The sequence below is a fragment of the Pagrus pagrus genome (genome assembly GCF_965226575.1).
Source record: "Pagrus pagrus genome assembly, chromosome: 8".
In the NCBI taxonomy this organism is placed as follows: Eukaryota; Metazoa; Chordata; class Actinopteri; order Spariformes; family Sparidae; genus Pagrus; species Pagrus pagrus.
The window spans coordinates 4,631,173-4,644,557 of record NC_140192.1 but is presented as its reverse complement, the minus strand read 5'-3'; the positions used below and the strand labels follow the sequence as shown (position 1 = coordinate 4,644,557).

At 46.3% G+C, this 13,385-nt stretch overlaps 1 protein-coding gene across 6 annotated transcripts in view; it reads right to left on the bottom strand.

Annotated features, from left to right (window-relative positions):
* The window catches only part of osbp2b (oxysterol binding protein 2b), a 47,583-nt gene extending 34,469 nt beyond the window's left edge, over positions 1–13,114 (bottom strand). For 2 of the 6 annotated variants that reach the window (XM_084360472.1, XM_084360473.1), the window contains exons 1-3: positions 12,777–13,114; positions 7,204–7,326; positions 6,715–6,923 (exon numbers count right to left, since the gene is read on the bottom strand). In XM_084360472.1, the coding sequence (XP_084216598.1) occupies positions 6,715–6,923; positions 7,204–7,326; positions 12,777–12,934 (490 nt within the window). In that variant the 5' untranslated portion in view covers positions 12,935–13,114. Of the gene's footprint in view, positions 1–6,714; positions 6,924–7,203; positions 7,327–12,491; positions 12,743–12,776 lie in introns of those variants that run through there. The other 4 variants (XM_084360474.1, XM_084360475.1, XM_084360477.1 and 1 more) reach the window with 3 other exon arrangements.
* Positions 13,115–13,385: the final 271 nt, after the last annotated feature.

The following is a 13,385-nucleotide window of genomic DNA, read 5'->3' as shown; positions in this document are numbered from 1 at the left end:
TGCTCTCTGCTGATGAAGCAGAAAAAGCCACAGAGTCGAGCGACACAAAGGAAATGTGGGTGTCGACTGGGACACAATGCGAGTCTAATAATGACTTCAGTTTACTGCAGCATGTAGCAGGTCACTGGACACACTTGAGCCATACAGAGCACGACACATCCCAGTACAACAAAGGTCAGAACAAAAGTACCGGTCTAGTGTGGACAGTGTAACAACACAGTACTTCAGCAGCACCGTCCACCGACTGTAAGGAGGCGTGATCAACATTATTAATGGACCCATGAAACTCCCATGTGAATGAGAAAAGGCGAGAGTAATACCAGCACAATATTCAAGCCTAATTATCCAGCTTTGACTCCCACATACAATATCATGTCAAGACACACACACACACACACACACACGTAGTAAATGATGAAGCAGAGACAGTAGAGCATGACTAATATAGTCGGCCGATTCTGGCCTCAGTACTGTATATTAGCTTTGGTGTATATCGCTGACATGAGAACATCTACTGTTACAATGACTGACGTCATTTTGAACGATACAGTTTATTGTTAAACTGTCACAAGTTTTTGATATTGCAAAAAATGTCAACTAATGCCAGTATCAACCCAACAATCCAGTATCAGTCGTGCTCCTGAAACAGATCATTTATTTAGTCAACCAAATCAAAAGTATTTGAAAAAGAAATCAACAATCCCAACTTTTCATTTAACTGAACTTTCTGAATACGTTTTGGCTTTGCTGGTTCTCTGGCTGCTGTTGTTCGGCTGTCGAGTGGTGTGCGAGAAGCATTACAGTCTCGTATTAACAGTAAACAATGCCTTTCAGCTACCGCTCCAATTACTGCTGCAAATAACAATTATGATTAACTGATTTTAGTTTATAAAATGTCAAAAAACTGTGAAAAATGCTCATCACAATTTCCCAGAGAACTAAAGCAAAGCTTCTTAATGCTTCTTTTGTCCAAAACCCAAAAGACTCTTCATTTACTTTCATAGAAAATCTTTGCTTGAAAAATAAACAACTGATCATCAAAATATTTGTAGATTAATTTTCTTTCGATCAGCTGATCGGTTAATCCTTGCAGCTTTAATTACAAGAGATGAGAACAATCCCTTTTCAAAGTTGGTGACAGCTTCATCCTCAAAAAACTCTAAAATACTAAAACATGACTTCTAATCCAATATCTAACTAAGACTACTTAGACTAACAAACTAAGATTAGATAAATCCTGTGCCAAACTGAACACTTAGAGGACTTATGATGCTACCATTTAAAAGTTTTAACATCCAGAAATTGACTGAAAAATGCTATCTGTTTGCTCTTTCACAGGCAATTGGGACTGTGGTCAAAACGTACATCTTTTCAACCGCTTCATCGTTGCATAATAGCAGGAAGAGGGTTGACATGGAGAAGCCACAACACGTGTGCTGGTTTCTGCTGAGTACCCAGTGTGGTGAGTTTGGTCTCGGCCAAGAAACCTGCTTTTAATGTCTTAGCATGCTGAGATAAGAAGGAAGTGGCATCTCTATTGTGTCAAGACTTCATTCAACATGCCGTTAAAAAAGCACCGTGTGACAAAAAGGAAGACGAGAATACAGAGGAGGAAGTTCAAATGTACGCGAAGGAGCGAAAATGCCAAGAAGCTTTTTTTAGCTTCAGTTGTGTTGAATATACTCAAAGAAAAACGACAAGAGAGACTCAATGGAGTTTCAAAGAGTGAGGTCAGACCAGTGGGAGAGGAAGCAGGTGGCGTGTAACTCCGAGATCGATGTGCCGGCGTGACGTGCAGTTTATGGAGGGAGTGTGAGTTTGGAAAGGTCAAATCCATTATGGGACAGCAGAGGTCTCAGCTCACGGGGACACTTGGGTGTTACATTTGGAACAGATGGAAGAGAAAGAAGTTAAACATGGCCGAAAAACAAAAGCAAAAAAAAATGCACCCAGAGGATGATTTTTGGCAGGTTGACTACTTGGACAGCCGCAGCCGTTTGTGATCTCTGTGAAGAGCTTGGCTTCATCTGGCAGCGATGTTTGTTGTGTTACAAGACAGAATCTGACTCTGATCGCTTTGTCTCCATCTCCCTCGTCTTCGGGGAGCGAGCTGATCTAGCAGAATCGACCTCTGCCGGCACGCGCTTTTACATCCGAGACAAACAAGGACAAGCGATTCGATACGCGGCCGCTGCAGAACTAATTGATGACGATAATAAGCGTGCCATCTGTCATTTCATAACATCCTTTCCTGAGCTCAGGAAGTAGTGCAGGGGATGAAGCGTAGTATGATTAATATAGCAGGTGTGCAGTAGTGTGTTTTATTTTTATCTCTGTCACTTCATCAGTTAATCATTAAAATCTTGTGAGTCATGAACTTACTGGTACATTCATTTCCAGGAAATTATGTCACTGTTACTGAAAACTTCTGTGTCTGAATTTATCGCCATGTTGACGGGTGTAATAAAACGAAGGCTGCATACAACCGGAGTCTCCTGCCCTGCCCAGAAAAAGACTCATCCCTGGCTTTCACAAGGGGAAAAAAAGCATTCAAAAAGTAATTAATCGTCAATGGATTCAATTTGCTGCTCGACGGAGAAACATTTTAACACGTTACTTCCTGACTTCTTTAACAATTGTACAATGTTTTCAAAGCAGTCTGTCTCCTGAATGAGATCTAATTATGTCTACTGTCCACAGCCTCTGTCTAACAATAGATATCCTTGACTCATCCACTACAAATCATCCAATATTCACCTATAAGCTGCAGCATTTCTAAACAGCTGACACACATGTGTACAGACAAACAACATGCACACACATTCCAGAGCATGTCAACGTAAAAGGACGAAAGAGCTGCATACTTACAAGAGGAAGAAACTGTGCCTTATCCCGCTTCTTTCTGCCCCCAAGACTTTGCAGGACAATGGCAACGTTTTAAAGCAAAAGAAAACCGAGTGGAGAAAGCAGAGGGTCAATCCATTCAGGACTAAAACCCCGCCGGATGAAAAGCAGAGTAAAACGGCTTACAGAGAGTGAGAGGAGGAGAAAGAAGGGAGGGAGGAAGGGAGGAGGCAGGAAAACCAGACAGCGAGCGAGAGGGTGACTGGGAGGGAGAGGAAGAGCGAGCGCCGGAGCGAATGGAGGGGGGAAAGAAAAAAAAACAGGGAGACGATCGGGACCAGGAGATAGGGAGAGAGAAGGAGGGGTGAGACAGATGAAGCTCAGTCCCTCACACTGTTTCAGGACCATGGACAGAGCACTACCTTTTACTGTACAGGGAGAGCAGCAGCGAGGACGTGAGAGAGAAAAACAACACAAGCAAGAGGATAAATGTAAACATCTGGTCACTCACACACCAGTGAGCGAGTCAGTTTAAGTGAAACGTCAGCCGAGCGCTGCCAGACTGACTCAACTGATCAAATGCTGACGCTGATCAATGAACTGCTGTTGCAGAACTCAAGATTCACATCAGCTTTCATGCTGGGCAGACAGGGTGAGGTTCAGGGGGAGAGAGCCTCTCATGTGGATCTGCAGCTGCTTAGCTTAATCTCCCGCCTACCTCAGCTGTATCAGTGTGAACTCAACTAGACCCCACAGAAACCACCGACCGGCTGACAGGGTTTCAGCATCGATGAATCCCTCAATTATTTCCACCAAAACTTCAAATAAAACCGTTCCAGCAGGATCCACTAAAAATTCACCATCTAACCGGCAAATCTCCCCCTGTGTTAAATTCAAAATAGGAGCCACCACTGGAACGAGTGATTCAACGCGCCGTGATCCCACTTTTCACAAGCAGCGGCAAACACAAAGCAGGCGAACCCACGAGAGAGGTCGCGTTGGAGCGAAGGGAAACACTGCCATCTGCTGAACGTTTCTTCCTCAGACTGCCGGCAGCAGCTTCTGTAAACTGTTAGAAATCCAATCTAAGGCTAAATTAGAGCAAGATGCACTCATGGAAGGACAGGCAATTTACGAGAGAAGGCTTACTACAAATGGAAAAAGGCTGCAGATGTGACACCGGTACTAATGAGAAATTGGAGTAATTGATTCAGGTTCAGGTCAGCTGTACATGGAAAATAATCTCATGGGCATTGGAGCTGGACCAGGAGGGCAACACTGGATTAAACTCTGCTTTTCAGATAGAAAAGAAGATAAAGGAACAATCAGGAATGGTAATGAAACAACAAGCCACATCGAGGATATCAACTTATAACTTTGGTCTCTATCTACACACATGATGTGTCAGGAGTTTACACTGTTCCCCCTCTGAGGAGATCGATGTGCGCTCTTTGTTCCACTGACAAAGCCGAAAGAGGACGGGTTAATGAAAGTGTACGCACCCTGATACTGATCCGTGTGTGTCTCACTCCGCTGACAAAGACTGAGATCCTCCGAAATTAACTACAAATCAAATTTTGATAGGCACTGACAACATATATAATCGTTCACTGTGGCACTGAAGAATTGCTTTCTGTCACAGTTGCATCGAGAGATACTTAATTTTCTCACACAGCGTCCCTTTTCTCACATCCACTTAAATCCTCCTCCCACACTTAGATTAGCTGTGAAAGGAAATATTAGGAAAAACACAACGACACTCGTGTTCTTCCTCTAAGCTTTAAAGCAGTTACTGAGTCAACGCTTGAACAAAGCACCAACAATTGCCCGCTTCATAAAATAAAAGTCTAACGCGTGACAAGGCAATTACAACACTCGTTCAATAATTGCTAGAGATTGAACTGTGTATTCAGCAAACAGTTCAGGAGGTTCTGAGTGACAGTGTTTAAATCTACACCGTGCGATGAAGACAACGGTGACCCCGGTGTGACAAATGGCAGCGGACGCACTTGAGAGCATCTCTGATACACGGAGGCAGGTGTGTGATTTCAAGCATTCAAATGTCAAACGTTCGGGATGAAAATGAAACAGTCAGCGGCTGAAGGGCGAGCTGGTCAACTTTGATGACTGCCTCGCTTTCATAGCATCAGCTTGTAATAGCCATCACATCACATCTGGACCGAGGAGAGGTTGCCCGACATCAAACTGTATCAGGAGAAGCTTCTTTTTACTGCATTTCCAGTCTGATTTTAATCTAGAGCTGCAACCAACTATTATTTTCATCACCCGTGTCTGTTTGTTGGTTTGTCAGCAGGATTAGAATAAAAATAGTGAACAGATTTCCACGAAACTTGGATGGAGGATGGATCTCAGCACCAAAACAGACCCTATTAACTTTTGCTGTGGATCCAGATAAAGGGACAGATCCAGGAATTTTGTAAACATTGCGAGATCGGGTGTTTTTCGACATTGTCATTAATTTCTCAGGTTATAATGCATGGATCTAAAAATACCAGGCGTATTTAGGTGGCTGGTTTCTATTAGTGAGTATAATATAATGTGGATCCACATAAGAATCTGGATCTATCGTATTTAAATATGTTTTATTTGGTACTGTATTAGGCTGGAGTGAATCAAAGGGGACTGTTGGACCTTGGCAGAGGTATGCACTCTAGTTATTTATTAATCTGATTAATCATTTGGTCGATAAAATGTCAGAAAATAGTGGAAACTGTCCATCTCAGTCTCTCAAAAATAGTTGGCAATTATTTTTCTGTCAATCATCTATTTTTCGGAGTGTTGCAGCTCTAATTTCATCCTTTTTAAATCACTGGATCCTGGAAGGGGCCCAGGATTGTACACGGGATTGAATGTTTTATATTTCTGTTTTTCCCACTTAATCTGTGCCTGGTAAACGTTTATCTAACACATACATCAGGTTAACGAGGCAAACAACGAATTAAGAGGGGGCAGCATACAAGAAAGAGCAGCAGCTTGTGGTAGGTGTACTCGACACGAGACCATGCTGCACACACACACACACACACAATCACATACACTCATCAAATATGTGGGTATTACAATAGCCTAGCCATTTCTAAATATAAAACACCAACCTTTCTCTCCTGCTTACTGGAATTGGGGAGCTAACAAGCACTCACATTCTCCCACAGTCTATATTTGGTGATCTGACTTTCAAATGGAGGCCAGAGGAATATATAGCCTGTCTAAGCCTCTATAGACCCTGTCTGCAGAAGACTGAGGCAGGGAGGCTTTGGGATGACGCCAGGGTGAAAATGTGAAGAAAAACGGTCCTCCCAGGCTTTTTCCCACAGCCTTTGACCAGCGACCCTTTATATAACCGTACAAGAATGAGTCCCCTTGGAAAGGAGACTGTCCTGTTGTCAGGAGGCCGCTGAATGGAAGCCCAGGTTTTTCACAGCACCATTAGCATATCAAGCTTGTTTTCCAACTCAGCTGAGCAGACAGCGCTGCCCTCTTCTGGCTCAGTCTGGGATCTGAATCACAGTAAGGAAGGAGCTGATACACCGGCTGTGCTGAATATGAACTGGCAGGGGACACTGGGAAATCAAATATATCCAAACATCTAGGCTGGACCATGCTGACCTTGCTGCACACACCTTGAATCTTGATAACTAAACTAACAAAGCCAATGCACACTCTCGTACTGTATGTTTGCCCAAAGACTGCCGTTATCAGCTCGGCCTAATTATCAAGGTTAAATTCTGACCATTAATGTCTTGCGTAAGTGCCTCATGGGTGTATGACGCTCTGACTATAAAAAGCATGTCATGCAGCTTAAATTTTCCATACAAAAATCAAATCGCTGCTTGCTTCAGCTGCTCTTACCGGACTGATCGTTCATCATGCGGATGGCTTTAGCTTTGGCTAGCTCCAGCGCTGTGACCCATCTCTGCCTCTCCACCTCCGTGCTAGCTTTCAGGTGGTATGTGCGGCCGCCGCTGCTCAGGACGATGTTGCAGGCGTCCTCTGTGTCGATGTGCGCCGTGGCCAAGTTGATTGTTCCACGACACGTGTGGGCCATCTCCGCCTGCGTCCTGCAACAGAATACCAGGCAGAGAAAATAGACTTATCTGTCACACCGCAGGTGGGACGGTGTATTTGACATTCATACGGCCAACAAGCACAAGCAGGGAGGCAAGAAGGGACAGAGAAATGCTCAAACATTATATAAACATTCACTTTGAAAGCCAAGCAGCACTTGAAATACTTATTTCACTAAACACACATGTTCTCTGTGGCACAGTCACCCATTCATGAAATCTAAGTTAAACAAATAGGATAGTTTGAGCTTCTGATTCACTGAGCGTGACCTGCCTGCCCTGCTGTGAGAGAGCTGAACTGTGGGTATTCTGTGCAGCCTCCACTAAGACCAACTGTTGCACATTCAGTGGGCCACAGTAGTCCAGATAACCGAGGCCATTGTCTCGCTCCGAGCCTCTGTAGTGAACAAAACCAAACAATGAATGACAGTGTGAACAAAGAGAGAACAGAGTGTGAGAGGTAGTAGAAAAAAGTACGAGATAGTGGGGGAGAGAGCCGAAGTAGCAGAGCGAGAGATTAGAACAGAGAGGCGTGAGAGCGTTGTACGTTAAGGTTTCCAAAAGATCGTGCAATAAAACAATGTCTGCATGGCATGACAGTGTGCACAGCTGCAGCAGAGAAGTTTAATAGGTGCTGTACCTCATCCAAAACAGAGAAACAGTAGTTTAATCATTTGTTTTTAATTTAATTTCCTAATAAGTTCTTTTTCCGAACAGAGTTACAAGTATATGCTGAAGTGAAAGAAAGTACATTCAAGAGAAACGTTGCATTTACAACTGGGTGCTAAGAAAAGCTGGCTGGCTGACAGTCTGTCACGGTCAGACAAGCTAAGCTGCGTGGACCATCGTGGCCCTCAGAGAGCTAAAGCACATGCAGCTCACCCCGACAGCCACAGGCTGCTGATTTTGCTGATTAACACTCTCAACCAGAGAGCTGCAACTAATCAGTGAAATCACATGCTGTGGTGGATGTCTAAACAAACATGTTCCTCAGCCCTCATTGTCACATGATTACCCATCCATATTTTAGAAACAGCCACTTTAAATCATGCAGCCATGCAATCACGTGGATGCGTCTGTATTTGTCTGTGGGTGTGAACTTCATCCATCCACTCGTGAGCCCCTCACTGCCAAGAGCAGCTGTTGCTCAGTAACACCGAGCTCCACACCGGCTCCTGTCTCAGCCGGCACTGACGTGGTGGCTGCAGCCTTATTAAGTCAGAGGTTGAAGTGAATGTATAAGTTCTGCCAGGCAGTGATTTCCCTCACACCGCTCCTACTGGCTGAAGTCAAGTCCTGTTAGGATGCCAATCCAGAACAAGCGCTTCAGTGTACCGCTCTCCGGCGGCGCGCTGTGCACATCAGTTGTACAGACAAGACCGCACTGGGGCCATGCGAAGCCGTGCGGAGGGCGGGCGGGGATCCTGAACAGCCCGGCCTCCAGCCGAGCCCAGCCGTGCTCAGCTGCAGAGTCCTGGCTGTAAGTGGGTCAACAAAGTGAATGAGCTGCTGATGAGTAAGATGAGAGTCCTGCTGATCGCTTCTGCCCTGTGGGGAGGCGAGGCCATGCACAGGCCATGAAATTGTACAGTCAAGGAAACTACAAAAGCTGTGAGATAGAGATAAGGACTACAAAGGCGTTAAGGCACTAAGGAGAGGTGAGTAGGGGGCAGCTAAGGGCATGAGAGAGGGTCCTGCAAGTTGCGCTAAGCCGGGAGAGAATTGCAGTGCTTTACCTTTCAGTCCCATGTGCACACATCGTCATAAAACACAAATCCACCGATCTGGAGCATGTAATGACAGAACAACAACCAGTGAACAACAAAGAACAGACGGCCACAAGCATGAGGAGACATTCACAGACAGGCAGAGGAAACAGGGCACAGTACCCAGAGCGTGAGAATGTCGACGGGTTTTGTTGTGACTGGGGGCTGAAATATCACAAGATATGGAGGGAGAGAGCCAGAGAAACGCTGGGGAACGTGTCGTGCTGAAGACAGAGAGGAAACATGAGGCAAGAAAACCAAAGCAATGATACTGCAACATGCAAAGGATAACATGACCTGCTGAGAGACTGAAACAATGGGATGGAGAGAACGTGGCTGGACTCCCTGCTCTCTTTAACGTCACTCTGCTGCTCTCACCTTCACGGGAAAAAAAAGACGTAGGCCACCCGGACAGGCTCGCACACAGAGACACATTCACAGACACACACACAGTAGCCTGGTGCTAAAACCAACGAAGAGCCCATTAACAAGATTAGATCACAGCATCCACATTTCTTGCTCCAGTCACTCTGCTGATGTGCCAGGCCAGTAAACAGGGTTCATGCCAGGCTCTACCCTCCAGCTGGGCCCAAGGTTGGCGAGATCAGCACTCTCCCTCCACGTCTCCCCGCACCCAGCAGCCGAGCGTGCCAGCAGCAACACCATAACCTGACTCTCTAAAAGGGACACGATGGTGCCGAACCCCCACCGAGCGCTTAAATTGATGCTATCTAGTTACTCTCCTGCAGCTGAGAAGGAAACGTGTCAGGCCGGCTCTACTATGAAAGACGAGGCCGGATACACTGACAGGGCAGCTCCAATAGCACTCAAGGCTTTAATGCCCTGTAATCTTCCCTAAAGCACCGAGCCAGATTTACGTTAAGATGTGAGTAAGTAGAACCGAGAGTATTAAAACTGGGAGGAAAAGTCGATTAAGAAATTAAAACTGAAAGCTGTTCAGAGAGCAAAAAGATCTTATCACACGTCCTCGTGAGAAAAGCAGCAACGAGGCTCTTCCTGGGATTTAAACTAAAAAAGGCCGCGAGGCTGACGTGGAGTAAAAGACAGCCTGCCTTGCAGTGTCAGAGCCAGAAGTAATCAATAACAAGTGCAGCGTCGGATCTCTGTAAAACTCATTACAGTTTAACAGGCACAAGTGCTGAGTGTGTCAGTACATCCACAGAGTCAGAACATTGATTATGGTCCCCAAATGGACTTTGGCTTCCCAGCAACAGGTTAGAGAGCTAAGCCTTTGCTTTGACAACAGTCGGCTTTGGGAATGAAAGTAATCCCTCAGGTTATTGGCTGGATTTCTAATTGGCAGTCGGTCGCTATTGATTTTAAATACGAACTGGCCTTTAAGAAAGGGCAAACAAATACAACTGATCAATGCATGTTGGACTTTTATCGAATCTGACAAGACGGGCTCTGGCTTTAAAGTGCATCCTCTTATGATAGTGTAATCCATCAAATCATGTCATATACTTATCCACAGACTTCATTATATCCTTACAGTGCTTCAACTTCCAATACAAAGTAAAACACTGACAATATTATTGTTCGCAGCAGCTTAAGTGTTAATAAAATAGTGTCTGGTAGTATAATAGTATGCAGCTATTTATAACTAGCATATTTCTCTGCGCACTCGTCTAATAATTGTAGGACAAGGACAAAAATGTTCTGCACAGCGTACGTCTGAGATCAGCACAATTATCACTTGACATGCAGTGAAGACATTTTAATTAACATGTTGTCACATCTGTCTGTTTCCCTTTTCCTTCCCTCACAATAGAAGTGCAGACAGTCGGCCGGGGACGGCTCAGACAGAACACAAAGCCTGAAGTCAGACAGGCACAATGTGGCCTGCCACGAAGACACCGGTGGAAGGGGAACGCTTCACTGCATCTGCGCTCAGATGTCGACGGGCTACCTTTACTTCAGGGACGGCAGCCACCTTACAACATAATGGACTATTAATAGAGGGTAGAGGCAACAGGCGTCTTTCCTTTCATAGCCAAGCTGAGGCATGAGTGCAGCTTTGGCTACAAAACCTCTGCGTCAGATAACAAAAGACAATCAGGCGGCTTGAGAAAGTCTGGCGCTAGCCTGCACGGGATGAGATGGCCTCCAAATGTTGTTTTCGGCAAGCGCAATCAGTACAGAATGTTCTCTGTCCAATCTGAAAATGTATGTTTCTGCAGAGTGCATTTATGACCACGGGAGCTGCAGGGATGCATCATGAGCCAAAATGTTGCCTTGCAGTCAGACGAGTCAGACCCAAATCCCTGCACTGACAGGGAAGCTTTTAAATAAGGTAGCTTCAACGCTGATTTTGAACTCTAACCTCTCAGCGAAAGATGACATTTGAAAAGGCAGTTCTCCTGGAGGGAGTGGCTGAGTAGCACATTAATTAGTTTTCGTAGTGCGAGCAATTAAACTTTGCATTTTACACATTAGGCTTGAAATTAGGAGATTACCTTGATCATATCGCATGTTTGAAGGTGTGACAGCTCTGACTAATCGTTCTGTTAGCAGAGGAAGGTTAACACCAGTGGGCGCACCTTCTGAACCGTTTAATTAGGAAAACTGGGTCAGACAGGGTGAACAACTGTTGCAGCAAATACTCCATCTCTCCCTGTATGTGGACCATGCAGGCGCCATACGGTTGCTGTCCACCAGAGAAGATATTTCCCTATAATGTGCGTGGCATGACTGCATGAGACCAGTAATGATCCTTCTTCTTCCTCTACACAGTAAGGCATCATTAAGTGCTTCATTGCTGCATCCCACAGTGCAAAAGGTCTAAATGTGAGGTCTAATCATGAATGGACAAACCTCATTAGTGCACCAAGGGCAGTTTGACCTCAGAGGCGATACAGCTGAGTCCTTCACTATCGATAAAAGCAGCTAAGTGATTGCAAGCGAGCTGGTTGAACGTGCAAGTGCCAGGCAATGAAAAGCAATGAAGACAATCCAGCGTACGTGCGACAAAACTCAGAGGTCGAATTTTTTCCAAATTTTCGAGAGCTTTCAACCGTATAACCATCTCTATCAGCGGACACAGGTTGGCTCGGGTGACAGCTCGGAAAGTGGACGTTAGAGTTAAGACTGTTTTCTCAGACAGACTGTTCCCAAGGTCAAGGTTGAGCTCCTTCAGACTGGACCACGTGACTGTGACTCACCTGCCAGTGAGTCCACATAACATTAATGTGATGATCAAGAGAATAAATTGAGTTTGGATCAGTTTGATCCATCCAACACTGAGTGTGTGAAGCACAGGAGGGTTAATATGTCGACATGCTCTATGATCCATTCATTGTTTATGTGTTGTGCCTCTACACACACACACACACACACACACACACACACCTGTGGAAACATGACTCCCCTAGCGAGAAGCACCTGAGCCACAGGTGTTTCATTGTGTGAAGCTAACGTTAGCTCGCGGCTAGCAACTGCGTGATCGGAGTGAAGACAGAGTGACGATGGTAGCGACCACCTCTAGCGAGCTATCTCATGACTGCGACCACACGTTAGTAGCGTTAGCTGAAGCGATGACTTGAGTTAATGTCGCACAATGACGTGACGTTGACACGGAATAAAAAAAAGTTCAAAGTGACATTGACATAAAACTTAATAACGAGGACGTCAACTTTACTACATTGACGTTTAAAGACGGGCGAAGTGTCAGCGAGGAGCGGGCAGCTGCGTCTCCAACTGCCGTGAGCGGCTGAGACCCACTGAGGCTAGCGCGCTAGCTCTGTATGCTAGCTCAACGTCTGTGCCAACTACTCACATTTCTGACACTTTATCGAGTTAAAACACATTAATGCTGTCGCTGCTACGTGTGCGTCTGTATTTGCCAGTGCCTTTCCGCGACATACAGCCAGTCAAAGTAAAATGTCTGCGCGTCTGTCACTGTCAGCAGCGCGAAGTAAACAGACAGCTGACTCCCGTTTGACAGCTAGCTTTAGCCTGATGCTAGCCAGCTGAGGCGGCCAGCTGTAGTGATGCGCTGACGCGGAGGCGCTGGAGGACCGGCTGTGCGCCCCGGTTGGAGAAAATGTGGCGGAACATTTACCTGTAATATGAAAGCAGCCCGTTGCTGAGGACAAACCACCGCCGCTGGTACCCTTTCAAATAGTTGGTCCATTTAAAAAGCCAGCCCTTGTAAGTATCCGACCCTGGTGCCGGGGCCGCGGCAGAGGCGGATGCCGAGCCCTTCCCTTGCTCGCTCATCCTCCGCTCCGCCGCACGCCGAAGGGCGCAGGATAAACCGGGGGGACAGCGGGAGGGGGGTGGACAGGGACACTACGCCACCGGGGACTACCTGAGCGAGGACCCGGCACTGAGGAATGAGCTCGACGGGAGGAAGGGTCCGGTCCAGGGGCGAGAGAGACCACCGTGAACCCCGTTCACATGACGCCGGAATGGACACCGAAGGCAGGACGAGAAGTGATGCCAAAACAGTTTGCTGATGCAGACTGCAGAGGACTCGGAGCACAGAGCTGGGCCGGATAGAAAGGAAGCTCCTCACATGGCCTCAGCGTGAACTAACACGGCTGCCGCCAAACCCACGCTGATCCCCCGGGAGGACGGTGCCAGACAGTCCGGTGTCAGCGGTATCGGGAGGGAGCGGCTGCTAACCGGGTCACACATGAAGCGTGGACCTGAATGGAAATGGCCGCTC